At 39.2% G+C, this 25,773-nt stretch overlaps 1 protein-coding gene across 2 annotated transcripts; it reads left to right on the top strand.

Annotated features, from left to right (window-relative positions):
• The first annotated feature begins 18,150 nt into the window (after nt 1-18,150).
• Nucleotides 18,151-25,773, top strand: LOC137088862 (oocyte zinc finger protein XlCOF6-like). Of its 2 annotated transcripts, XM_067452217.1 has the most exons (3): nt 18,151-18,164; nt 24,183-24,298; nt 24,472-25,773. In XM_067452217.1, exons 2-3 carry the CDS (start codon nt 24,241-24,243, stop codon nt 25,392-25,394), a joined length of 981 nt encoding a protein of 326 aa, XP_067308318.1. In that variant the 5' UTR covers nt 18,151-18,164; nt 24,183-24,240; the 3' UTR covers nt 25,395-25,773. The 2 variants fall into 2 exon arrangements, with proteins under 2 accessions (XP_067308318.1, XP_067308317.1); XM_067452216.1 differs by lacking the exon at nt 18,151-18,164 and having other exon boundaries at nt 24,042-24,298.

Here is a 25,773-nt window from a genome sequence, read left to right as displayed (position 1 = left end):
TTAATTTTCTGACATGAGAACTCATTCATGTTGTTGATGTGAGACCAAATTGTGTGAAAGACAATGAAGATTAATATTTTATAAATGCAGTTATTTATAAATGGATTGATATTTTATAAATGAGCAAATAAAGCACTTGCTTCATAAAATTGATGTTAAACCACTGGAGTCACATAGATCACTTGATTCACACATGATTTCCTTTGTACCTTTCTAGGCTTCGGAAGTGGAGGCTGAATAGGCTGTAAATGAAAGGACAATTTTTTTTTTTAGATATTATTAAAAATATCTTCATTAAGTGTTCTGAAGATGAACAAAAGTCTTGACAACATGAGGGTGAGTAATTAATAACAGAATTAACATTTTTGGATGAAGTAAGCCTTTAATGTACTTGGAAGTCAGTCAATTCTAACCAAAATGGTTTATTGTTTGAGTCACCAAAGTCCAAGATGATTGAACTTTTTGTACCATAAACTTGCTGTATTTATAAAATACAAATTTTTAATTGTAATTTGTCTGGTATTGTGTTGTTTAGGGAACCAGCATTCCAGAGAGTTGGATATGCACAGCCTTTCCTGCTCTGCATGTGAAACAACAACTGAACTGCACTGTTAGCAACTGGACATAACTGATCCACAGATATCCTACGACTGTTTTTTTATCTGCTGAATGTTGTGTTGACTCAAGTACTGCTGTTCTGTTGCAAAGTTGAAGGTACTGAACCAACTTCACAGAGACAGGACATTTCTTCAGTGACATGCAGGACTTGAAGTATTACACACTTATAAGCAGCTTTAATAGCTTATGAAAGAAATGCCTATATGCCTTCATCATTTACTTTAAAAGTTAACCTTCTGTGATGTAAATGGGCTTGCTCGTTCATAAAGAACTAGTTTAAAACAATTTTTTTGCATTCTCTCTTTTTTTTTTTTTTTATTCTTTATTTATATAGTTGAGTAGATTTCCATTTTTCCGTGTTAGGTCAACACCAGAACAGTGTAGAATTTTAACTCTGCCAGTGTTTTCTACAAAGCTGCACTTAACTCTGTAACAGTGTTGCTGTTATCTGCATTGGTGTTAATATTTTACTCTATTAGAGTTTATTGCAACACTGAGTTGGGTGTTGTGAGAGGCAACACTTTTAAAAGTGTTGAATTAACACTTTACGGGTGGTTCCCATATATACACTTTTAAGTGTTGAAATTAACTCTATTGGTGTTGATTTCCGGATTTCAAATTTACTGTGTATGCATGCAGACTGCTTCTAAAAACATTTGTAAAAGAGTGTGTCGCTCTCAGGAGCTCAGTGAATTCAAAGTCTGGTGACGTGATAGGTTGCCACCTGTGCAATAAGTCCATTCGTGAAATTTCCTCACTACTTAATATTCCACGGTCAACTGTTAGTGGTAGTGGAAGCAATTGGGAACAACAGCAACTCAGGCACGAAGTGGTTGGCCGTGTAAAATCACAGAGCGTGGTCAGCGCATGCAGAGGTGTACAGTGCACAGAAGTCGCCTTCTTAATAGAGAGTCAATAGCTACAGACCGCCAAGCTTCGTGTGGCCTTCAGATTAGCTCAAGAACAGTGTAGAAAGCTAACAGTTTTTCTCAATTGCTAAAACACTAAACCCTATTTTCCAACACATTCTCACACCCAACTCGTCACATGGACGCTTGACCAGGACCCCTTGTCGTCACTTTTCAACGAACTGGGCGTACCTTTATCGTCAATTTTCGACGCGCTGGGTGCTCCATTCATTTCAATGAGAAACCTTTGGCGTCATACACAGACGCACTGGGAATGGGAATATTATCGTAATGGTGAAATTTATTAATCAGCAAGCATAATTTCATTTACATTTATTTTATTTACGCTATTTAGACACATTTTAACATGTAACCCAACCCCACCCCATCCCTAAACCTACCCATTTGTGTGAACATGATAAAACACAGGATATAACATACGACTGCATCCACGAGTAATTCAAAAAAGTAAAAAAAATCCAAGTTTTCCAAGGCCAAACGATTGATTTGCATGTAGAAAATCCCCAAAAGCGATCAGCATCTCCATCCGCCGAAGATCATGAACAAACAATTTCAAATATTGCCGCCCGTACTTCAGATTTCATAGTGAAATTGCATTGGCTTTCATATGTCTTGTGACCAATTGCGTCATTACGTCAGCATTGATTGTAAAATGTCATTGGCTCTCCTGTGTCTTGTGACCGATTGCGTCATGCTCAGGAGTCTTTTGAATTATTTGAATGAGTTATGAATGAGTTCGTTCACGGGGCAGTGGGATCATCATTTCAGCGATTAAAACATCAAGATAAACTCTGTTCTTCACATGAAGACATCGTATGACTTCAGAAGACTTGGAATGCAACATGAGCTAATACTTTTATACTGTTTTGGTCAGATTTTGCAATAAATACTTGTGACTGTACATTTATTTGCCTGGTATGTGTTTTATATTGTTAAGATGTGGGTAGGTTTAGGGTAGGAGTTGGGTTAGTTGCTCCAAAATATAAAAGTAACCTTTAAATATTAATAAAATCAGGTCTGCTTTTACAAACGCAAAGAATAGGCCCTTTTCACAGTGACGTCAGAAAACTTCCGCCGTTTGTCAAAGCCGTGTATACGCACTTCCGTTTAGCCGTTAGGCGCGTTGGATAGTTCCGGAACTGGTTAACTAACAACACGAAAGGTAAAGTTTATAATAATAATTATGAAAAATATTCATCGCTCTTAGCCTGTGTTGCCTTAAGTTTACTAGTAATAAGTTTTAACTTTTTATATTAATATATATTCCAGCACGGTTGTTTAGAATAACTCCCTCCTAATCAAATCTAACTGTCAAACCATTTTCATATTCTGATGTGATTCATTATTCCTTTATTCCTGTGTTCATGTTTCAACAGTTTTCCACCCAATAAGCATGGCACAGTCTTCTTGTAGATGCTATTGTAGTGTTCCTTGTTCAAACAACAAACAGAAATTTCCATATTTAAGTTTCCACGATTTTCCAGTGGACGCAGAAATACGTGCCCATTGGGTTAGGGCAATCAAACGAGATGAGGGACCGAGCTTTAAAATACTTCGTGGGAGTACCTATGTGTGTAGCCAGTGTGGCAGGAGGAGTGGTCCTGTTCTCATCAGTTATTTGCCTCAAGCCTATTGTCTTTAACACTGGGCTATATAGCTTTAACGAAAGTGCTGCCTGGGATGCGTCATCATTTGGGGAACTGCTGCGTCGTTAACGCGCTTGCGTCATTCCTTCCCGGAATTCGGATGAGTGCTCGTCACGAGACTGCGAGTGTCTGGAGAGCTTGTTTCTGCTGTTAATTACATAAGCTTGGTGCTGTTGGTATTAACTGGATGTGGACAGAGGAAAATAGAGTGCATCGTTAACCTCCTATTTATAAGAGCCGTGGAAAACCTGTCTTAGTTGCTGAATGTGCGGTTGTTTCTCTGCTTTGGTCCTCGCCAAGGACAATACGGTTCTGTTGCATTTTGATTTAACACTGACGCCCTTTTCTCAACGATCGGTTTTGAAGGCCCGTAACTACATTCCAGGGTGCTCCGCGTTCGTTCACGCCCGCAGTGTTGCTCTGTTTCCAACATTTATTAATTCAACTTTGTTGTTGTATTTTGTTTGTTAATATTGTTTCCTAGTTCTGCTTTATTTAATTGTTTTCTTATTTTGATTTCTATTGCTTTTGCAGCCTGATTGGCTTGGTTGTTTCTTCTATTAATTATCTCTTTGCTAGATTTCCTCTGATTGTCTTTATTTTGTTTTGGATTAATTTGTTGCAGCTTCAGTTTATTTTTCCCTCCAATTTATTGTCTTTTCGTATTTTTTTGGTATTCTAGTATTGTGATTTTTGTTTTTGTTTTGAATAACTGTTTACTTACTGACACGTTAGTTGCACGTAAAGTATAAATTGCAACGTGTTTCTTTAAATCTTTATTTTTGGGTTTTGTACAATTATTTGATTGTTTCAACAAACATTTTAAGTGATTATCTTCATTTGTATATTTTCTTTGTTTTTGACAGGGCCTGAGCACTAGGGGCAGAGGGACTGGATCTATTTAGGTGGTGGTATCTTCCTCACCGTGTGTTGCAACCGCCTCACCGTGTGTGATTTTTGGTCACTCGTGTGTGTGTGTGTGTGTGTGTGTGTGTGTGTGTGAGCACAACAAATTGTAGTGATTCTTCCTCTTTAGGTGACGTAGTCTGACTTTCTGCCTCTATTGGTAAGCTCTAGCCCTGGCCTTGACTTCTATATTCCTTTTTTTGAAAACAAATGTCGCAGTATCCATTTTAATGTCCTTTTAAGATTGTCAATAAAGATTTTGTATGATGAATAATGTCTCTGACTCTTATCGGTGATACGAACTTGTGTATGCCTTTTGTAGGGACACATTCTAAATTCTTTGGGTGAAATTCCCATAGTGGCGTAGTCGGAGTCGAATTAGTATAATCTTATTTATTTGTTATAATTCATTAAGAATTTCCTGTCCACCACCTTATTGTCGCCACATTTTTGGCGTAAGTCGGCAGGGTTCGCCGTAAATTTGCGTCAGAGACATATTTGTTTTTTTATACTGTTGTCTGGTATACTCCTGGGTTTGTTTGTGTTTTTTGGAAACAGGGCAGCAGTGCATTGTGCTGGATTTGTCCCCCTGGTGGCTTCTTCCTGCAGTGGTAAGTAAAAAAAAAAAAAGGGGGAAAAGTTGAGGATGGAGACTGAATTGCAAGAGTTAAGAGATTTGGTAGCCCAATTGAAGGCTGACAATGCAAGGTTGCAACAGGCACCAGTTGAGTTGCCTGATGCGGCTTTGCCTGGTACTTCTACTATTCCACCTGTGACACCTCAGCCACTTGGTGCTGTGGCGCCTGAACGATTTGTTTTTGTGCCGCGAGATCGGCGATGCCCAAAGTTCAATGGTAGATCGGGTTTAAATATTGATGAATGGGTTGAGGAGGCACAGGCGTGTATGAGGGTACGTTATATGTCAGTTACAGACCAGGCTTTCTTTCTTTTTGACCACTTGGAGGGAGAGGCCAGAGAAGAAATCCGGTATCGTCCTGATTTGGAGCGCGGAGACCCTGATAAAATTATTAAGGCGTTGCGTGATCTTTATGGGTGTTCCCAATCATATGTGGCATTACAAGAGGCCTTCTTTTCTAGAAAGCAGCAGGAGGGTGAGACTCTGTTAGAATTTTCTCTCGCACTTATGGGCCTATTGGAAAAGGTTAAGAACCAGGCCCCGCATGTTATGCCTAATGCAGAGACGTTGTTGCGCGACCAGTTTGTCGAGCATGTCGCTGATTGCTCCCTGCGGCGTGAGCTGAAGCAGTTAGTTCGTCGTGAGCCCACTGCTACACTATTAAAGATTCGTGGCGACGCAATTAGGTGGGAGCAAGAAGGGATGCCTGGGGGAGCAAGAGGTCGTAGTCAGTCGGTTCCGTTGGCATATGGCATCCAATATGGTGTGCGTGGTGAGCCGCCGGTTGAAACTGCTAGGTCAACACAGCAGTCAGAGTTGGGTGAATTGAGAGAAATGCTGCGACAGCAGCAGCAGCAGTTGAGTCAGCTTACACAAACTTTTGCCCGTTTCCAAACATCACATGTACGTGGCCATTCTCCTCGATCTGGTCCAGTTATATGTAGGCGGTGTCAGCGACCGGGCCATTTTGCTCGCGAGTGTGATGGGGAACGCGTTTTCTCACATCCTCCCCGGCCTGCGGTAGGCCCCCCCACAGCTGAGAATAGGCGGCTACGTTCACCTCGACAGTCGGAAAACTAGTTCCCACCAGGTTGCGGAGTCACAGCCTGGGCGGGGAAGAAATTGACTCACGTATGGTAGGTGCATGTGGCTTAGCTTCTCATCTGATTTCCTCTTGTCCACATGTGGTTGCTCTTTTGGGGGGTGTTTCAGTGCCCAGCTTGGTGGATACAGGTTCCATGGTGTCGACGATAACTGAAAGTTGTTTTCGACAACATTTTGAACCATGGGGTCATGATCGTCTCCAAGATTGTCAGTGGCTACAGCTTCGAGCAGCCAACGGGCTCACAATTCCATATATCGGGTACTTGGAGCTAGATGTGGAGCTTTGTGGAAGGTTGGTCGTTGGGTGTGGTGTCTTGGTGGTTCGGGATCCTCCTGGTGGTATGAGTTTGGATGTCCCTGGGGTGCTGGGGATGAATATCCTTGGTCGATGTTATCAGGAGCTTTTCGGACAGCATGGCACTGCCCTCTTTGACCTGCCTGTAGTTTCCCAAGTGCCGGGTGTGTCAAGTGCATTGCAGTATTGTCAGCAAGTAAGTGATCGGAAGCTCTCCGACCAGGTTGGGTGTGTACGTATGCGCGGACGTCGGGTGTGCCGCATCCCAGGTGGCACCGTAAAGTTAGTGGCTGCAACCTGTTCGGCCCAGTATTTTGGCACTACTGTTTTGTTTGAGCCCCCTGAGTCAGGCCTCCCAGCCGGGCTTTTAGCATCACCTGCTCTTGTAAAAGTAAATCGAGGAACGGTTTATGTACCTGTGGTGAATGTTGGCACAGTGGATGTGATGCTTCGCCCTACGACCGTGGTGGGTAACTTAAGGGAGGTTTATGTGGTCAGTTTGCCAACAGGAGTCATTGAAGTAAAGCCAGTAATTGCCACAGTCCAATCCCATAGTGTGGCGGGGGGGTTGTCCTTGTCCGAACAGATTGAGAGCCTTGACTTATCTGTTTTGTCCTGTTCAGAGCAGGCCCAGGTAAGAGCTTTACTGCAGAAGTACCAGACAGTGTTTTCGGATCATGAGTACGAGTTAGGTTGCACTCGCCTCCTTTCCCATGACATTCCTTTGCTAGATGAGGTCCCAGTGCGTCAGCGATATCGACGGATCCCTCCTTCTGAATACGAGGTGGTCAAAACTCATATTCATCAGTTGCTGGAGGCTGGAATAGTTCGTGAAAGTTGTAGCCCTTACGCGTCGCCGATAGTGTTGGTTAAGAAGAAGGACGGTGGTCTGCGCATGTGCGTGGACTACCGTCACCTGAATGCCAAGACTAGAAGGGATGCATTTCCCCTGCCTCGTATTGAGGAATCTTTGGATTCACTGTCTGGGGCTCGCTGGTTCTCTACGTTGGATCTGGCCAGTGGGTATCTGCAGGTCCCTGTCTCTGAGCAGGATAAGTCAAAAACAGCGTTTTGTACACCGTTTGGATTATTTGAATGGAACCGTATGCCTTTTGGACTTTGTAATGCTCCAAGTACGTTCCAAAGGTTAATGGAGCGACTGTTCGGTGATCAGCGGTGTCAATCCCTGCTTCTTTATCTTGATGATGTTGTGGTGTTTTCCTCTTCTGTAGCTCAGCACGTGGAAAGATTAGAGATGGTCTTGGGTCGTCTAGAGAAGGAAGGGCTCAAGGCAAAACTTGAGAAATGTGCTTTCTTTAGGCCCAAGGTGAAGTACTTGGGGCACGTTATATCCGCGCAAGGGGTGGCAACTGACCCGGGTAAAATCGAGGCTGTTGCACAATGGCGTTGCCCGGAGACTGTCTCTGAGCTAAGAACATTCCTTGGTTTTGCTAGTTACTATAGGCGTTTTGTGGAGGGGTTTGCTAAACTGGCAGCCCCTCTGCATAAGCTAGTTGCTGAGGTGATGAGAGGTAAGTCAGGCAAACGACCGGGGCACAGTCTGTCTCATGTGTGGACTGAGCAGTGTCAGGCTGCATTTGAGACCCTGAAAAGGAGGTTAACATCCACCCCTGTACTGGCTTATGCAGATTTTTCCAAAACCTTTATTTTAGAAGTGGACGCTAGTTATGGTGGTCTGGGGGCAGTCCTCTCCCAAGAGGTTGAAGGGAAGGTTCGACCCATAGCGTATGCCAGTCGCAGCCTAAGGCCCACAGAGCGTAACATGACCAATTACAGCTCCATGAAACTGGAGTTTGTGGCACTTAAGTGGGCCATGGCTGAAAAATTTAGGGAATATCTTCTAGGGCACAAGTGTATTGTGTTTACTGATAATAATCCCCTGAGTCATTTAGCCACAGCAAAGCTTGGAGCCACAGAACAACGTTGGGCCGCAGAGCTGGCTGCTTTTGATTTTGAGGTAAGATATAGGTCAGGAAGGAGCAATGTTAACGCAGATGCGCTCTCTCGCCAGAACCCAATTGTTCGAGATGAGATTGAGGGCCTGGCTGCTGGTGCTGTAGTCCCTGAGTTGTTGAAGCATGCCGTTGGCATAGGGAGCACAGCACAGGCAGAGGTGAGGACTGTAAGTGCGCTGCCAGGGTATTCTGCCCCCGATCTGCGTTCCATACAGGAGACCGATCCGGTTATCGGATCAGTGATGAGGTTCTGGGAACAGGGCCGACGCCCAGGGCGTGAAGAGCGGCGTCAGTTATCTAAACCAGGTTTGATTCTCCTCCAGCAATGGAACCGGTTAGAAGCAAGGGAGGGAGTATTGTATCGGAAAATATTTCGTCCCGATGGGGGTGAAGAGTGTTATCAATTGGTGCTTCCTGATGCTTTGAAGGAAGAAGTGTTGATGCAGCTGCACCAACAACATGGGCACCAAGGGGTCGAGCGCACCACTGAGTTGATTCGACAGCGGTGCTATTGGCCAAATATGTTTGCTGATATTACCCGTTGGTGTCAAGAATGTGAGCGTTGTCAGCTTGCCAAAGATAACCGACCTGTAGCAAGGGGTTTTATGGGTCATTTACTAGCTTCAAGGCCTAATGAGGTCCTTGCCATTGACTTTACAGTACTAGAACCCTCTTGTTCTGGACAGGAAAACATACTAGTTATGACTGACGTGTTTAGCAAGTTTGTTATGGCAGTACCTACATGGGACCAAAGAGCAGAAACCGTGGCGCAGGTTTTGGTCGAGGAGTGGTTTTATAAGTTTGGGGTCCCTGGCAGAATTCATTCAGACCAGGGCCGGAACTTTGAATCGGCCCTTATCCGGCAGCTTTGTGAGCTTTATCAGGTAAGGAAATCCCGCACTACACCCTATCATCCGGCCGGTAATGGGCAATGTGAGCGCTTTAACCGCACGTTGCACAACTTGTTGCGGACATTGCCGGCCTCTAGGAAAAGGGACTGGGTGTCTTGTTTGTCACAGGTAATATTTTGTTATAACACCACTCCTCACCAAGTGACTGGAGAGTCCCCGTATTACCTGATGTTCGGTCAGGAACCACAGTTGCCCATAGACTTTTTGCTTGGTAGGGTGCCTGAACCATCCACCGGAAGTGTGCACAGCTGGGTTGTGGAACATCGTAGAAGGTTGCAGGTTGCCTTTGAGGGAGCACGTGATCGGCTGAAAGCCGCAGCGGAACGTCGAAAGCGACAGCACGACCAGACTGTTCGGGACCTACCTTTGTCAGAAGGTCAGTTAGTTTACTTACGAGATCATGTGGTACGGGGTCGTCACAAGATCCAGGATCTGTGGAGTTCAGTAACATATCGGGTGATTCAGTCCCCTGAAGTGGGAGGTGTCGTGTATGCTATCGCACCAGTTACAGATTTAGGCAAGGTACGACGAGTACATCGTTCCCTGCTAAAGGCTTGTGTCCAGAAGGGGGTTTTGCCTGTCGATCAGCCAGCTGGTAGTGTAGAAGGCCAAGATGACCTCCAGGATGATGAGATGGCGGATAATGTCGATTTGATGGTGTTAGTGCCAGAAACTCTCCCGATTGTTCAAGGTTTGGGAACTTCTGGTGTTGGGCACCCAGTACTATCTGAGGTGCAAGAAGAACTGTTGTCGGTGGATCTACCCCCCGGGGGTGCATCTGTGGTCGAATTTGAAGAACAGGGTGTAGAACCTATTGTGAGGGAACATGAAGTATCTCCCAGTCCCCATATTGAGCGAGTGGTTACCCCTCGGCGGTCAAGTCGAGTTGGAGCAGGTCAGCATTCAAATTTATATAACCTTCCCCGACCTGCAGGAGAGGTAAGGGATAGAATAACTGGTCACTCTGGGAATGTGTCTAACATCTCAGCATTGTTTAGGCCTTGGAGTTAGTGTGATGGAGATGCTTTTGTGGGTGGCCTTTAGTCCATCGTCGGGGCGCCGATGCAAAATGGTGGGATAGATTGTGGCAGGAGGAGTGGTCCTGTTCTCATCAGTTATTTGCCTCAAGCCTATTGTCTTTAACACTGGGCTATATAGCTTTAACGAAAGTGCTGCCTGGGATGCGTCATCATTTGGGGAACTGCTGCGTCGTTAACGCGCTTGCGTCATTCCTTCCCGGAATTCGGATGAGTGCTCGTCACGAGACTGCGAGTGTCTGGAGAGCTTGTTTCTGCTGTTAATTACATAAGCTTGGTGCTGTTGGTATTAACTGGATGTGGACAGAGGAAAATAGAGTGCATCGTTAACCTCCTATTTATAAGAGCCGTGGAAAACCTGTCTTAGTTGCTGAATGTGCGGTTGTTTCTCTGCTTTGGTCCTCGCCAAGGACAATACGGTTCTGTTGCATTTTGATTTAACACTGACGCCCTTTTCTCAACGATCGGTTTTGAAGGCCCGTAACTACATTCCAGGGTGCTCCGCGTTCGTTCACGCCCGCAGTGTTGCTCTGTTTCCAACATTTATTAATTCAACTTTGTTGTTGTATTTTGTTTGTTAATATTGTTTCCTAGTTCTGCTTTATTTAATTGTTTTCTTATTTTGATTTCTATTGCTTTTGCAGCCTGATTGGCTTGGTTGTTTCTTCTATTAATTATCTCTTTGCTAGATTTCCTCTGATTGTCTTTATTTTGTTTTGGATTAATTTGTTGCAGCTTCAGTTTATTTTTCCCTCCAATTTATTGTCTTTTCGTATTTTTTTGGTATTCTAGTATTGTGATTTTTGTTTTTGTTTTGAATAACTGTTTACTTACTGACACGTTAGTTGCACGTAAAGTATAAATTGCAACGTGTTTCTTTAAATCTTTATTTTTGGGTTTTGTACAATTATTTGATTGTTTCAACAAACATTTTAAGTGATTATCTTCATTTGTATATTTTCTTTGTTTTTGACAGGGCCTGAGCACTAGGGGCAGAGGGACTGGATCTATTTAGGTGGTGGTATCTTCCTCACCGTGTGTTGCAACCGCCTCACCGTGTGTGATTTTTGGTCACTCGTGTGTGTGTGTGTGTGTGTGTGTGTGTGTGTGTGTGTGTGTGTGTGTGTGTGTGTGTGTGTGTGTGTGTGAGCACAACAAATTGTAGTGATTCTTCCTCTTTAGGTGACGTAGTCTGACTTTCTGCCTCTATTGGTAAGCTCTAGCCCTGGCCTTGACTTCTATATTCCTTTTTTTGAAAACAAATGTCGCAGTATCCATTTTAATGTCCTTTTAAGATTGTCAATAAAGATTTTGTATGATGAATAATGTCTCTGACTCTTATCGGTGATACGAACTTGTGTATGCCTTTTGTAGGGACACATTCTAAATTCTTTGGGTGAAATTCCCATAGTGGCGTAGTCGGAGTCGAATTAGTATAATCTTATTTATTTGTTATAATTCATTAAGAATTTCCTGTCCACCACCTTATTGTCGCCACACCAGCACTTTGCCCCAGAGGATATATGCACATCAGCCAGTGGAAGAAAAAGAATAACAAAAGGAGCAGTGCCGTCAAGATTCCCCTGGAATGACTGGGGTAAAGGTAGGATAGTATATTAAGCCCTAGTAATACATTAAGTTGATCAATACATCACAGTATATTACTGTGCTTTACAGTTTATTCGATGATCATAAGTATCATTTTATTTCACATCTCCAGAAAGAGGCTCACATGCTCGGCAGTCGGTTTACCAGAGAGCAAGGAAGCATTTTAGGGGTGCTGTCCCTGATGAATCTCAGGAGATGCCTGTCCCAGGAAACATCACAGAGGAGGCACTGCCTGCAGGTGCAGTGGCAAAAGATCATGACTATGACTACCATCCTTCTCCTGGTTAGTATTACAAAAAAAAAGAGAGTAGCAGGTTTTTCTTTGGAAGTAAAATAATGCTAAATGTTTTTTGAAGGAAAAAGAAAACTTCTGAATTTAGGCTAATGTGCAAGTAAGAGCTCCCTTTACAGTTTACAGCATTATCTGAATTAATGAAACCACTGTTTAATAAAAAAGAAAAAACACACAAAAAAAAAACAGCTGTACTGAGGTACGTACCAAACGTCAGCTTTCTGTACCGTTACACCCGTAATATTCACCTCTCAGATTTCACTTCCAAAATATTCATTTTGTGTAAAAATACAACCTATAATAACGTAAATAAGGTTCACTCTCATTGACATGGGACATAACTAATAAAACGCACATAAATACAAAAATATTGAATATGTTCAACTTTGTAAGTTTTTAACTAAAAGGATTGACGTTAGTTTTATATGAGCATTTATTCGGTGACGAGTGAACTTGACGTAGGCCTAGACATCACTTAAATAATCACTATTTCCCTTTGATATACTTCTAACTTACTTCTCACATCACTTCTAACATTAAATATCCACACACAAGCCTAATATGTTCGACACATTTGTCTGCAATTCATTAAAATTAGGCAGATTAAATGAAACAAATTACTTCCATAGCAACTCATAACATAACCTACAAACAAGGTTGAAATCAGTTTGTTGCAACTATGGAACGTAAGCAAGTAGGGACCAACGGCAGACAAAAAGCTCAAATTTACGTATAATGCAACTTTGCAGTTTACAATTTCAGTCAAAGATAATTGTATGAAAAAAGTATTTACAACAGGAATTACGTATAAAAAAAAATAAACTATTTACATTTTAAAGTTCTCTCAATGTAATAATATATCTATGTAGATGTTATGATAAAAATAATCCAGCTTTTGTCGCATTGAGTTGATGATCTCCTCATCCCTAAAGATTCTTTCAACTGTGAAGTCAGTGTGGGTATCTGTAATAAAATCACACCACTGAAGGCCACTTAAGGCCAGCTGGCCTTGAACCTGATAGTAGTATTTGTGGTTTTTTTCTTAAGGCAGGCCTGGCCTCGAACTGTGATCAGGTGTTTAACTTGAGAGACATCATCAACAGCGCAACTCTTAACCTCTGCCAACCCAAATGGGGGTGTTTCTCTTGGGTTGTAGACTTTAGCATCAGGGCTGGCTGCAAGGTGAGGTGCATCAGGGTGGATGATTATGCCACACTGTGTCACAGAGACGTCACAAAAATCAGCATATTGTCTAAGGATGTCAGGTTCCAGGTCCAGCCCTCGTTTCATAGCAGCTGTCTGGGGAGTTCCTTTCAGAATGCGAGCAGCTAAGGCTTTGGCAGTAGACTCGCCACGGACATGGCATATTTCTCAGAATCTGCTGGCTGTAAGTCGGGGTTTGCGTACCTGGTTCCATAGCTGGCATTCTGACTGCAGTCGTGTTTCTGCCTCAATAGCAGCAGAGATCTCCCTTGACACATTGAGGCTCTCTAAGTGGCACTGTTGCTTGTAGCTGTGCTCAAAATGTATTTGAAATTTAAAATTGTACCCATCAACAGGCAACTGAGGAAATTCAGGGGCACCATGGTGTTTAATAATGTCTCTACTGATCTCAGAAGGGCACTGGTAAGAGAGCACAGACCCAAATGGCACAGGCCCAAATTTAGAGTCCACAAAATGAAGGCCCTCAAACCCATGCAGCAATTTGCAAATGCCTGGTTGTGGGCGAATGTCTTGTAGTTTCTCACCACTGGCCATGATGTGAGGATCTGGAAGAGGCCCTGACATAAAGGTGAGATGTCTTGTTTAATTTACTTATTATTACCATTTCACCCAACCTTTCATATTTTAGCAGATACCGACACATTACCTCTGTAAATACAGTGCATCCAGAAAGTATTCACAGTGCTTAATTTTTTCCACATTTTGTGGTTACAGCCTTATTCCAAAATGGATAAAATTAATATTATTTTCCTCAAAATTTTACAAAAAATGACAACGTCAAAGAAGTTTGTTTGAAATCTTTGCAAATGTATTAATAAAAAAACTCACATGTACATAAGTTTCACAGCCTTTGCCATGACACTCAGCTCAGGTGCATCCTGAAAAGTGAAAAATACTAATTGTTCTGTAATAAAATAAAAATTTTCAGTCTTACCGCCATATGCTTTGTACAGTGTACATTTCACACCAGTATGGGCACGATGCTTGGTCTTCTTTTGTACTGGTTTACGCACTACCATGTCATTTGTTGCTTCGGGTGCAATTCCCTGTAACAATGATGATAAACTATTAATTGACACAAAGTCATTGCAAGCCAAAATCAGTAAATGTAATTAATATTAATGTCTTACCTGTGTCCTAGGCCGGTGCCAGGTCTGCAGCGAGCTGGTGCATGACAGTGGCAATGGCACTGTCTTGAAGCCCATGGTACTGTAATGAGCGCTTTGAAACAGTAATGCCACAATATGATTGCACAGTGCTTTCCCAGCAGTGCAGGTACATGACATGCATTTCAGTACCACAGGAACCTCTTTAGCATGAAATGTAACCTGATAAAAAAAGCATGATTACATTTTTGCTGCACAACATTTTTACATTTCATTGGAGTAATGGAACAAACTTGAGAACTGCATTAATTGTATTAGTTTTAAACATCAACTTTTTTACTTAACACACAGAATATTTCTCAGTCTTTATTGTTCACAAACAACCCTCTTCTGTCTATAAATATATGTAAAGGTGTCGTTTGAATTTTTTTTTGCCACAAAATAATTGACATCAGACTGAGAAACATCCTGAACCACAATGGAACTTTGTGGGATACTACAAAGTCTCTGCAACCGCAGCAGAACACAACAAATCAGAAAAACCTGAAGGTGATGAGCTTCCTCATTTTTCCTCATGGACCTGTGACAACGCCCTCTCACTGTCACCTCATCAACAACTACATTCGAAACTATTCCAAAGCAATGTTTTGGTGAAATTGCACAACATTAACAACGAATATGTTACCGACTTTTATCTAACGACACACAATCTATAGCTAACATCAGTAATATGGAAACACAATTGCAACAAGAATTTTGTGTTTTGTATTACAATAAATTAATTAAGAATATAAGGACTTTCTATTTGGAGAATAGAAAGCTAACAACTACGTTACGTTATTCTTATTCTAACTCCTCCGCTAACATAAGCTGGGCTGGAATAAACAAATATTCTTACCTTTATAATCAAACAGCCCTTACGCAACAAAAATATATTTCTCAATATATTAGTTGACAATATATTTCTCAATATATTAGTTGACAATATATTTCATGTGTCTCCATATATTGTGAAATTTACATGGTAATATATCATATGATATATTATATAATAATATATTATATATGCAAGTCATATATTGCAATATATGGGACAATACTGCAATTATTGCCGTTTTCATATATTGATTAAATACATATCATTATACTATTCAATATATTGCTATGTATATTGAAATATATCCTACAATATATGAAATTATATATTGGAAGAGTCATTGTATATATATGTAAATATATATGTAAAAATATATGAGATAATATACCTCAATGTACTGGATAATATAATCAGATTTATATGGGAACATATGTCTTAAATATATTGATTTATATTACATAGTATATAATTATCATATATATTGTATACATGGTAAATATGAAATAATCTAATGTACACTGTCTGTCATATATTTTAAAATATAACAGATTAAAATATAATATAGAAATTAGGGCCGCGACTCGATTAAAAAACTTAATCTAATTAATTAGAGGCTTTGTAATTAATTAATCGCATTTTAATTGCATAAAAATATTTGACCTGAGAACAATGAGAAGTAATTTTCACATGTATTTTTAGTATACCATTGAATAATGACTGAATACATAAGCTTAATCAACAAAATATTGTTTATTTATTTCAGTCCAGCAGCAGTGCATGTTTGCCAGTTTAGCAAAAGCATTTTTGTGATATTTGAGGCTCAATGTGCTGCGGTGATACGCGAATTCCTTGTTGTACAGCTTGCACACTACCATGCTCTTGACGACGCTTCCATTCTTTCGTTTTTTAAAACAAAATTTCCCATCCACGGGGCCAAGCAAAGCGGTCTCATCAGCTTGTTCCATATCGTTCATGTTCACATGGTTCGTTGTTGTCGTGACTCCGGAGCGCTAGTTGGTGTTCCAGTATAATTGGTCCGTCGAAACTCATTCATTGAAAAACGTTCCGCGGTGCAAAAATAAGTGTGGTAAAAAAAATTTTTTTTTTTTTTGCGTAATTAATTAACGCGTTAAAGTCACGTAATTAACGCGTTAAAGTCACGTAATTAATTAATCTTAATTAACGCGTTAAAGTCCCGGCCCTAATAGAAATATTTTCTAAATATAGAAAATATATTGAATGTCATGCACCATCATATTTTCTAAATATAGAAAATATATTGAATGTCATGGACCATCTGATTTGGGCTATTGTTAATCAACCTCTGTAAACATATGCAGGAGCTTGCTTAACTCACAAAAAATACTTTGTTTCAATAAACATACATGAAATAATTCAGTTTGTTTGTATATCAATGTATTTTAATATATGAATCAATATATAGCAATAGGTTGTCCATCCATATATTGCTATATATTTTTAAATATATGAGGAAGTTTCTGATACATTGAAATATATTTTCTAATGTATTGCAATATAAATTCTAGTATATTGCAATATATTTTTGTTTCGTAAGGGAGGTACTGTTCAATGTAGAATTTGTATCCTTTATCAAGTTTAGACCGTGTTGTAAGCGAAAATTTGTCTGAAAGTCGCTGTACATCATCTAAACGTATGTCTGGCAGATGTAGAAGGGACTGTGTAAACTCCATCGCGTTCAACTATGCCGGCCGGCGGAAGTAACTATACCCGGCGCTGAGTTAGAACGGAAGTTGCTTGACGTCACGTGAAAAGGGCCTATTAAATGCGTCTGTGTATGACGCCAAAGGTTTCTCATTGAAATGAATGGAGCCCCCAGCGCGTCGAAAATTGACGATAAAGGTACGCCCAGTTCGTTGAAAAGTGACGACAAGGGGTCCTGGTCAAGCGTCCATATGTGACGAGTTGGGTGTGAGAATGTGTTGCATTTTCAGAACCAAATGCTCATTTGCCTGAACCAACTGATTGAATCAATCACTCTTTTGGCAAAACCATAAGCACTTTTTACCTGTTTAGACACAACTTGCCAATACATTTTCATTGTGATGCACCCGTGCTGCATAATGGTGAGCACAGGTGACAAAAGTCAAACACAATTACAATTTTTTCCCATTGCTAACACAATAAAATGACATGCACAGTACAATTATTTAAACTGACACGCAGAGAGCAAAACCTTTACTCAAGTCTCCCAAATTCTAAACACATTTTCTGCTTTACACACATTTTCAATTAAAAAATGGCTCTTTTTAAATGCACTGAACACGGTTTTCTGCACAAGACACAACAATCTAACATAAAGTCACATGTTAGCCATTTCAAAACACTGCCATTCAAAATGACATGGCAAATGCACAGGTTTTTTGTAGATTTGCTGCCGCTAAATTTCTATGCTGCTAGTGTGTCTAGATTTCTAGGCTAACTCACATGGGTTTCTATAAGAAGTTCTGATAATAGATTGTCAGTGCATCAGATTTTCCTCTAGATGGTGACATTCGTTTTCATTTCCACTACATCAGCTTATTGAGTTGTTGTGGTTCACGAAACAACTCTTAAATAGATCCTATCAGACTGAGTACATTTATTTTACTATTTACAAAGATAAATCTAAATCTGACAACTTGTAAATGTATCAATCCAACTCAGAGATTGAATTCTAAATCTCACGTGACTTGAAATAAACAATTCCAAGAACACAGAACAGAAAATGCGTAATTTATTTGATAACAAACAAGAAGAAAAATATTTCTGAAAGAAAGAAATGAAAATAAAAGTTTTTTTTGTATGTGTTTTTAATTATTTTTGAGTTTTTCCACTTGGTTTAGTCATGCATGTGAAAATAGAATACTGCCCCTTTAAGCCTGCTCTTTCTAGAACGTGCTTTTGGGCAGGGGGATAAATGAATAATAAATGAATTCTCCATTTCAAGAAGAGCTAGAGCAGAGCTCCAGCTGTGTGGGTAATGTGTCTGAACATCTTTATTTTTTTTTGTGTGACAAAATATTTGATAAAAGGCATCACTAAACAAGGATTGTGTGTGTTAATGTTTTATTTGTATGAAGTGTGAGACAAATGCTTGTTTGATATGAATTTTATCATTTTATGTGAATGTCATGTAATTTTATTTGAGTTATTGCTGTAACGAGATGATAATGCTTAATATTGTTCTTTCCCTCTGAAATAAGAAGAACTATATTTCTTCAAATTTGAGGTGGGCTCTTCACTCACACATTTCTTAATGTTTTTCCCTACCACTTAAGTCTGAGTTATTCAAATTTTCCTGGATCGAGTTTAAAGGATATTTTTTCCATTATATTTGTCTTGCGCTTTCACGCAACAGGACTGGACTTGTTTTTACAAAAAAAAAAAAAAAAAAAAAAAAACTGGAAGAAAAACAGATTTTTGTATTCATACCAAATTATTGGATGAATGTGATTTATTATTTTTTTTGATATGCATATACATGTGTGTTATTTACAAAGGTGCACGGGTTTTTTGTGAGATCTAACTTTTGTATATTTTTACATACCGGTATTGTTAATTTTATTGATGCTATTTTTCTTGTAATTGTTCTGATTGAGTGTTTATTATCTTTACATTTTAAGTAGTAAATATCTATTTGGATCTTTTAAGTTTGAGATGAATAATGGACTTTAAATGGACAGAGGGACAGAAATCCCTCAGGTTTCATAAAGAATATCTTCATTTGTGTTTGGAAGTTAAACGAAAAACGACATGATGGTGCACTGAAAAAAGTATAACTTTAGTGTTGTTCGTTTAATGTGTATTTTCTCATTGAAATAGCTTAATTTTTTTAATTTTTTCATGTCAAGTAAACATTTTAGCTTAGATTTATGGTTCAATCCATTTTTTTACATTGATAGAATCTAAATGGGCAGCGGGACATTAAACTGAATTTATTAATTTGATCAGAGCATTTTTTTTAGATTAAGCAGGATTTGCACATGCGCATTGTTGACTTGCAGATCCCGCTCTCTGTGGTTCAAAAAAAAAAAAAAAAAAAAAGTCTGAGAACTGTCTGAGAAGAACACAGCACGAACTTGAGCAGTGGCCGTGACGATAACGTTACATTTCAACGGACGTCAGACCCATCCAGCCAGGCTCCGAGACAGAACTACGAGGAACATTGATAAGGTAAGAGAAACTTTGTCTACCGTTAACGTTTTTACCTCAAGTATATCTGACGGGACTTGAGTCTGGCCGTAATTTCAGCGCTAACGCTTGATAGCGTGTAAATTAACTTTTAAGATAGCACTCGAAATGTTCGTAATCTTCATTCAAACTATAACGTTCGGTTATTTTAGCCCCTCATTGGGCGGGTGAGTAATAACCTAAATGCATGCAAACTATCTAAATTCATTTTGTGGGGGCATTGACCGTGTCAAGGGAAAGAGTTAACAATAACATTTCTCGAAACAAGTGCAGTTATAGCCTATATAAGCTACAATATTTTCTGCTTAACTTTCATTAGACTCCAGTTCAAAAGAAAAGTGTGTTTTTTCGCTGAGCACATTCTCTGCAGTCCGAGCGCGCTGAAGCGCTTGCTCATATATCTGAGGTAAATCATTAACACCATCACTGCTTACAGTATTGAACTAAATACATTACAATCGGCTAAAACGAATAAGCAGGTTACTTTTCTGAAAAAGAGTGCTCCCGAGTCTGTGTTTCTCACAGTTTGCGTGAATCGCGGCACAGTTCCACACACACACAAAATACCGGCAGTTCAATAGTGAAACTCGCAGCTCTTAAAGGGGCCACACTCTATTCCAGCTCTTAAAGGGTTAGTTCACCCAAAAATGAAATTAATGTCATTAACTCCTCACCCTAATGTCGTTCCTTACTTTTAAGACCTCCATCTTCACACACAGTTTAAGATATTTTATATTTTAGTCCCAGAGCATATGCAGTCAATGCCCACTTTACTGTCCATTTCCAGAAAGCTAATAAAAACATAATCAAAGTAGTCCATATGTGACATCAGTTGGTTGATTAGATTCTCTTGAAGCATCGAAAATACATTTTGGTCCAAAAATATCAAAAAGACTTTATTCAGCATTGTCTTCTCTTTCGTGTTCCTAAAAAAAGATTAAAACGGTTCGTGAATCAGTGAATTGATCGATGATTCGGATCGCCAATGTCACGTGATTTCAGCAGTTTGGGAGTTCGACACGCGATCCGAACTGCTGAAATCACGTGACATTGGCGATCCGAATCATTGATTAATTCACTGATTCATGAACCATTTTAATCTTTTTTTGAGGAACACATCGTAGATTGAAAGTCATAGTTTTTGTGATACTTGGACCAAAATGTATTTTCGATGCTTCGAGATTCGAATTAACTAACTGATGTCACATATGGACTGCTTTGATGATGATTTTATGAAAGTGAATGTTTTAGGTCGGCATATAGCAGAGAATAGACTGGGCACACGACTACTCGTTTACGTATGGCATTTGCCATACCCTGGCATTCCACATTTTTAGACCTAACTGTTGATTCACTAATGAGTTGTTGTTGTTGTAATTTAGTACGGTTGTGCTGGGGATTCTGTTTTGTGTTCACCATCTTCTAAACTTATTTCTGTATGCTCTACTTTTAAGATCAATTTAAGTTCATGCGAATTACAACAGTTCCTTTGGTGACAAGTTGGATTACAAGTTCTTGGTGCAGTTGGACAAGCACTCCACCAAACTGTTGGAGGTCATCAGGAGCAAGGGAGGAGTCCACCAGGACATTGCAGGTTTTAGATGAGGTATCTATGAATTTGATAATCAGTGGGATCCATGGCTGAATAGTGTTTTTTTTTTTTTTTTTTTTTTTTGTAATTGTTTAATTTTAATTCATAGTTATTGTTCTTACTCAGACTGCAGACATCACCATCAGAAGAGAATGCATCCTCAAATCTCTGATCTACCTCGGCGAACCTTTTGCGCACCTTTTCAAAGAATACCAGGTAAGGGCATCTCTCTCACTTGCTCACACAAATAACACCTACAGACTAACATGGTCATAGTCTAGGTTTTCCTAGCCACTTTTAATAAATAGGGGTGTGATGAGAAACTCAGCTCACAAGATGAGATTTTAACACTATTTATGAGAAATCTTTGATGCTGAATTTTGAGCTGTGAACACTTAGACCATGTCCAGACGTACCAAAACAATCTTTTTTTTCCTTGTCTTCCCTGGAACACTGTCAAAATAAGTGTGTCCAAAGGAATCCATTTGCAAATGACTTAACACCTATATGCAATGTAAAATCCATGCCTGGTCCTCTCTCTTCCTTCACTGTCGTCGCTCCTCCTTTTATTCTCCCTTCACTCCTCTGTGAAAGCTCTGAGACCAGTGTGACGTGCAGTTGGCACTGATCATCCAATTACTTACCGGCCTCGCTTTGCTCTCACTCGTCACGCGCCTATTCAAGTTCAGTTTAGAGTGTGTAAGAGCTGAAAATGGGAGAGTTCTGAAACTATAATGTACTTATTTTCTCTTTCTTTTTTATGCAGGAAAATGAGATTGAAGAACTGGAGCAAACAACCATGGCGATCTTTATCACTGGGAAAGAGGATCCTCTTCATCCACCAAAAGACATTAAAATTGTCATTGAAGGATCAGAGGTCCGGAACCTGCTTGCTATATTGCATACAAATAGGTTATATTTAAAGGTTTAGTTCGCCCAAAAACGAATATTCTGTCATTAAAGGTCCCGTTCTTCGCAATTCTATCTTTCAAACTTTAGTTAGTGTGAAATGTTGCTGTTAGAGCATAAATAATACCTGTAAAATTATAAAGCTCAAAGTTCAATGCCAAGCGAGATATTTTATTTAACAGAAGTTCCCTTTCAAAGCCTACAGCGAACGGCCGGTTTGGACTACACCGCTGCACTTCCTGCTGTGATGACGTCACTAGAACCGTTTGTTGACTAACCCTCCGCCCACAAGAACACACAAAATAGGGGGCGTGGTCTCGTTGCTCTCCTACGTGGAGAAGAGCGCGCATTCAGCGCTTGCATCGCCCCGTTATGGTAAGAGGCGGGACCTTTCCTTGCAAAGTGCGCTAAGCTGCTGTCCAATCACATCACGGGAAGCGCTGGCCCAATCAGAACTCTTTATGGGTCTTAAGAGAGAGAAATGACATTGGTGTCATTAAAGGCCTGTCTGAGCCATCGGATTTCAACTAAAATATCTTCAATTGTGTTCCGAAGATGAACAGAGGTCTCACGAGTGTCGAACAACATGAGGATAAGTGATTAATGACAGAATTTTTATTTTTGGGTAAACTAACCCTTTAAATGTAGAGCTTACAGCTCTGTATCAGAAACTGATGCAGTGTTCACTGTTCACTGTCTGAGGAGCAGTTCCAGGATTTGTCTCTGGTGTTCAGCTGAAAGAGACTGTTCATCATCATATACATTTATGGACATGAAATACATTTGTATCTTAATATTTTAATTGTATTTTAGGATGTTTTATGGTGAACTGTCTTGTCAGGACAAACATTCCTAATTTAATATTACTACTAATGTGATGTCATCAAGTGGTGATTTGATTATTTGTAACAAATTTGTATTTTTGTGTGGAGCAGACTGTTCTTCATACATGTGAACATGTTCATTGAACAATAAATATAAATGTGTTCTAAAGGAAAGTGTTATGATAGTCATTGATCAAAATGTTTTAAAAGCTTTTTTTTTTTTTGATTATACATTTTAAATAATGACATCTTAATTTGAGACAACCTAAAATAATTAATTTACTTTGGCCTATAAATATTACTTTGTTTTAATTTAAATAATTAGTTTATCCCAACACAAAGTAATGATTTGTTAGTTTGATCCAATTTAAAATAATTAGTTTGTTCCAATCTAAAATAATTAGTTTGATCAACCTTTAAAAAGTGGTTGCATGGATTTAAACTTTTCAAATTAAACTAAATTAAATTATTTACTTGAGTCAATGTAAAATATTTCGTGTGATCGATTACTTCAATTTTTTTAAGTTGATCCAAGGGTTTTATTTTTTCAGTGTGAGTACATGATAACAGAGTTTACATTTGTGGTAGTCTACATTTGTAAATTTTTGTTTGGGTGAGTTGTACCTTATATAAATAGGCCTACTACAGCAAGTTGAGCCTTGGATAAAACAACTCTATATCACGAATCATATTGTTTAACGATATATCGTTACAACCCAAATGAGAAGTCATGTTCTTTATGGGCTTGTTACCAGAGGTCTTCTTCTTGTCCTCTCAAATGGGTCTGGCTGTTGTTCTAGCATCGTTATCTGATGGCATAGTACAGTTTGTGTTAGTCCACCAAGATCCAATCAAAATCTAACAAACTTGTCCACTTTTGAGAAAGGCTCGGCCATAAACTGACCTCTGCCCTTAACTGCTCGAATCCATAAACTGGGCTCTGCCATTAAACCAGTTCATCACAAATATACTTTTCAAAAATGACCAACAAATGTATTTGTAGAAAAAATAAATAAAAAAAGTATATATATATATATATATATATATATATATATATATATATATATATATATATATATATATATATATATATATATATATATATATATATATATATATATAAATGTAAATATATTTTAGGCCATTTTTAATATTGTGAAATATTTTGACTTTGTGGGTTTGCACATTCACTAGTTCAATCAATGTCTGATTACAGCAGTTCACCCTCATCAATATTCTTTTAGCTTCTACATATTTTATATGCAAATAAAGAAAAACAGATGTTAACAAACAAAGAGATAGAGGGACATCAAGCGGTGGGCTGAAGTGTGTAAACAACTCTAGGCTCACAGATTGTAAGTGTGACAATCATCTGCTAAATGAGCAACAGTGACCACAATTCACACCTTCAGTCAGTGAAGCCGCTCCCACAGCCGTTCATGAGAGTTTAAATGCTGGGAATATTCCCATTTTCCCACAGGAGAAGAAGCAGCGAGCAGGGGGAATTTTTCCAGGAGAAACATCATACTATTGCAAAGATGGAGTTTGAGAAAGAACGCTGCAGAATGAGAAATGAAGTTACAAAGGAACAAACAGGTTGGTGTTTTCCTTCATTCTCTTTAATGACTGATGAGGAACATTAAGAAGAAAATTGACATATAACTAAACATCTAGATACAAGAGAGATTTTTGCTCAATCGAGCCTCATTCAGTAAAACCTTTTGTGAATACAGTTTTAACAACCATTAAAAATCATTTTGTAATTGCAGATGGAAAAAGAGTAATGTCACAGACTAAAAAGAAATTAACACACAAAAAAGCTGGAAAATCTGGAGTCAAAGGATCGTTTACCTGCACTGAGTGTGGAAAGAGTTACTCACATAAACCAGACCTGAAGAGACACATGAGAATTCACACTGGAGAGAGACTGTTCACATGCACTCAGTGTGGAAAGGATTTTACAGATAAAGGAAAGTTGGATATACATATGAGAGTTCATACGGGAGAAAGGCCGTTCACATGCAGTCAGTGTGGACAGAGTTATGTATATGAACCAGACCTTAAGAGACACATGAGAATTCACACTGGAGAAAAACCATTTACATGCACTCAGTGTGGAACAAGTTTCATTGACAAAGCATCATTAAATATGCACATGAAAATTCACACTGGAGAAAAACCGTTCTCATGCACTCATTGTGGAAAGAGTTTCACTCACAAAAGAGTTCTCAAAAATCATCTGCGCTCTCACTCTGGAGTGAAATCGTTTAGCTGTGATCAGTGTGATAAAACATTTACTTTAGCATCATACTTACAAAGGCACCTTCAAACTCATGTTGCTGTTAAGCCTCATTTTTGTTCCATATGTGAAAAGAGTTTTAGATATCTGCAAAAGTTAAAAGAGCATGAGCGAATTCACACTGGTGTGAGTCCTCATATGTGCTTTGACTGTGGAAAGACCTACACTACGTCCAGTGCCTTAAAAATACACCGGAGAGTTCATACAGGAGAGAAACTACACAAGTGCTCACACTGTGGAAAGAGTTTCTCTACCTCTTCTTACTTAAAATCTCATGAGAGAGTTCATACTGGAGAGAAGCCACACCAGTGCTCTTCATGCGGGAAGAGTTTCACCCACTTACCTAATCTAAAGATTCATGTGAAGAAACGTTGCCAAAAGTTGTCCAAATGAGAAAAGTTTCACATTCAAAACTTACAAGTGAATGTGATGTTCAGATAAATCAAAAGCTAGAATTAGTTCCAACCGACTGATTTAATCTATAAGGTAATTGGTTAATATTATTTGTGAGGTTTGATCAATTGACAAAGGACACTTTTGGAAGGTTAAAGTAGTTCAGAAAACTATTGTGTTGCTGTCAAATGCCACAATTTTTGAAGATTTGTGTATTATTTTACATTTGAAAAAAAGCTTGAATGTTTTATTTTATTTTTTAGTCCAGCTGTTTTGTGTAGCATTGAGAACATATCGAAAAGTTGTCATTGTGCTGAAATCACTGAGATTCGAAATCTGTGAACAGGATATATCACAATATATCACAATTAATGTTTGG

This window comes from Pseudorasbora parva, chromosome 9, assembly GCF_024679245.1.
Source record: "Pseudorasbora parva isolate DD20220531a chromosome 9, ASM2467924v1, whole genome shotgun sequence".
NCBI lineage: Eukaryota > Metazoa > Chordata > Actinopteri > Cypriniformes > Gobionidae > Pseudorasbora > Pseudorasbora parva.
This window is presented reverse-complemented; position numbering and strand designations above follow the sequence as displayed.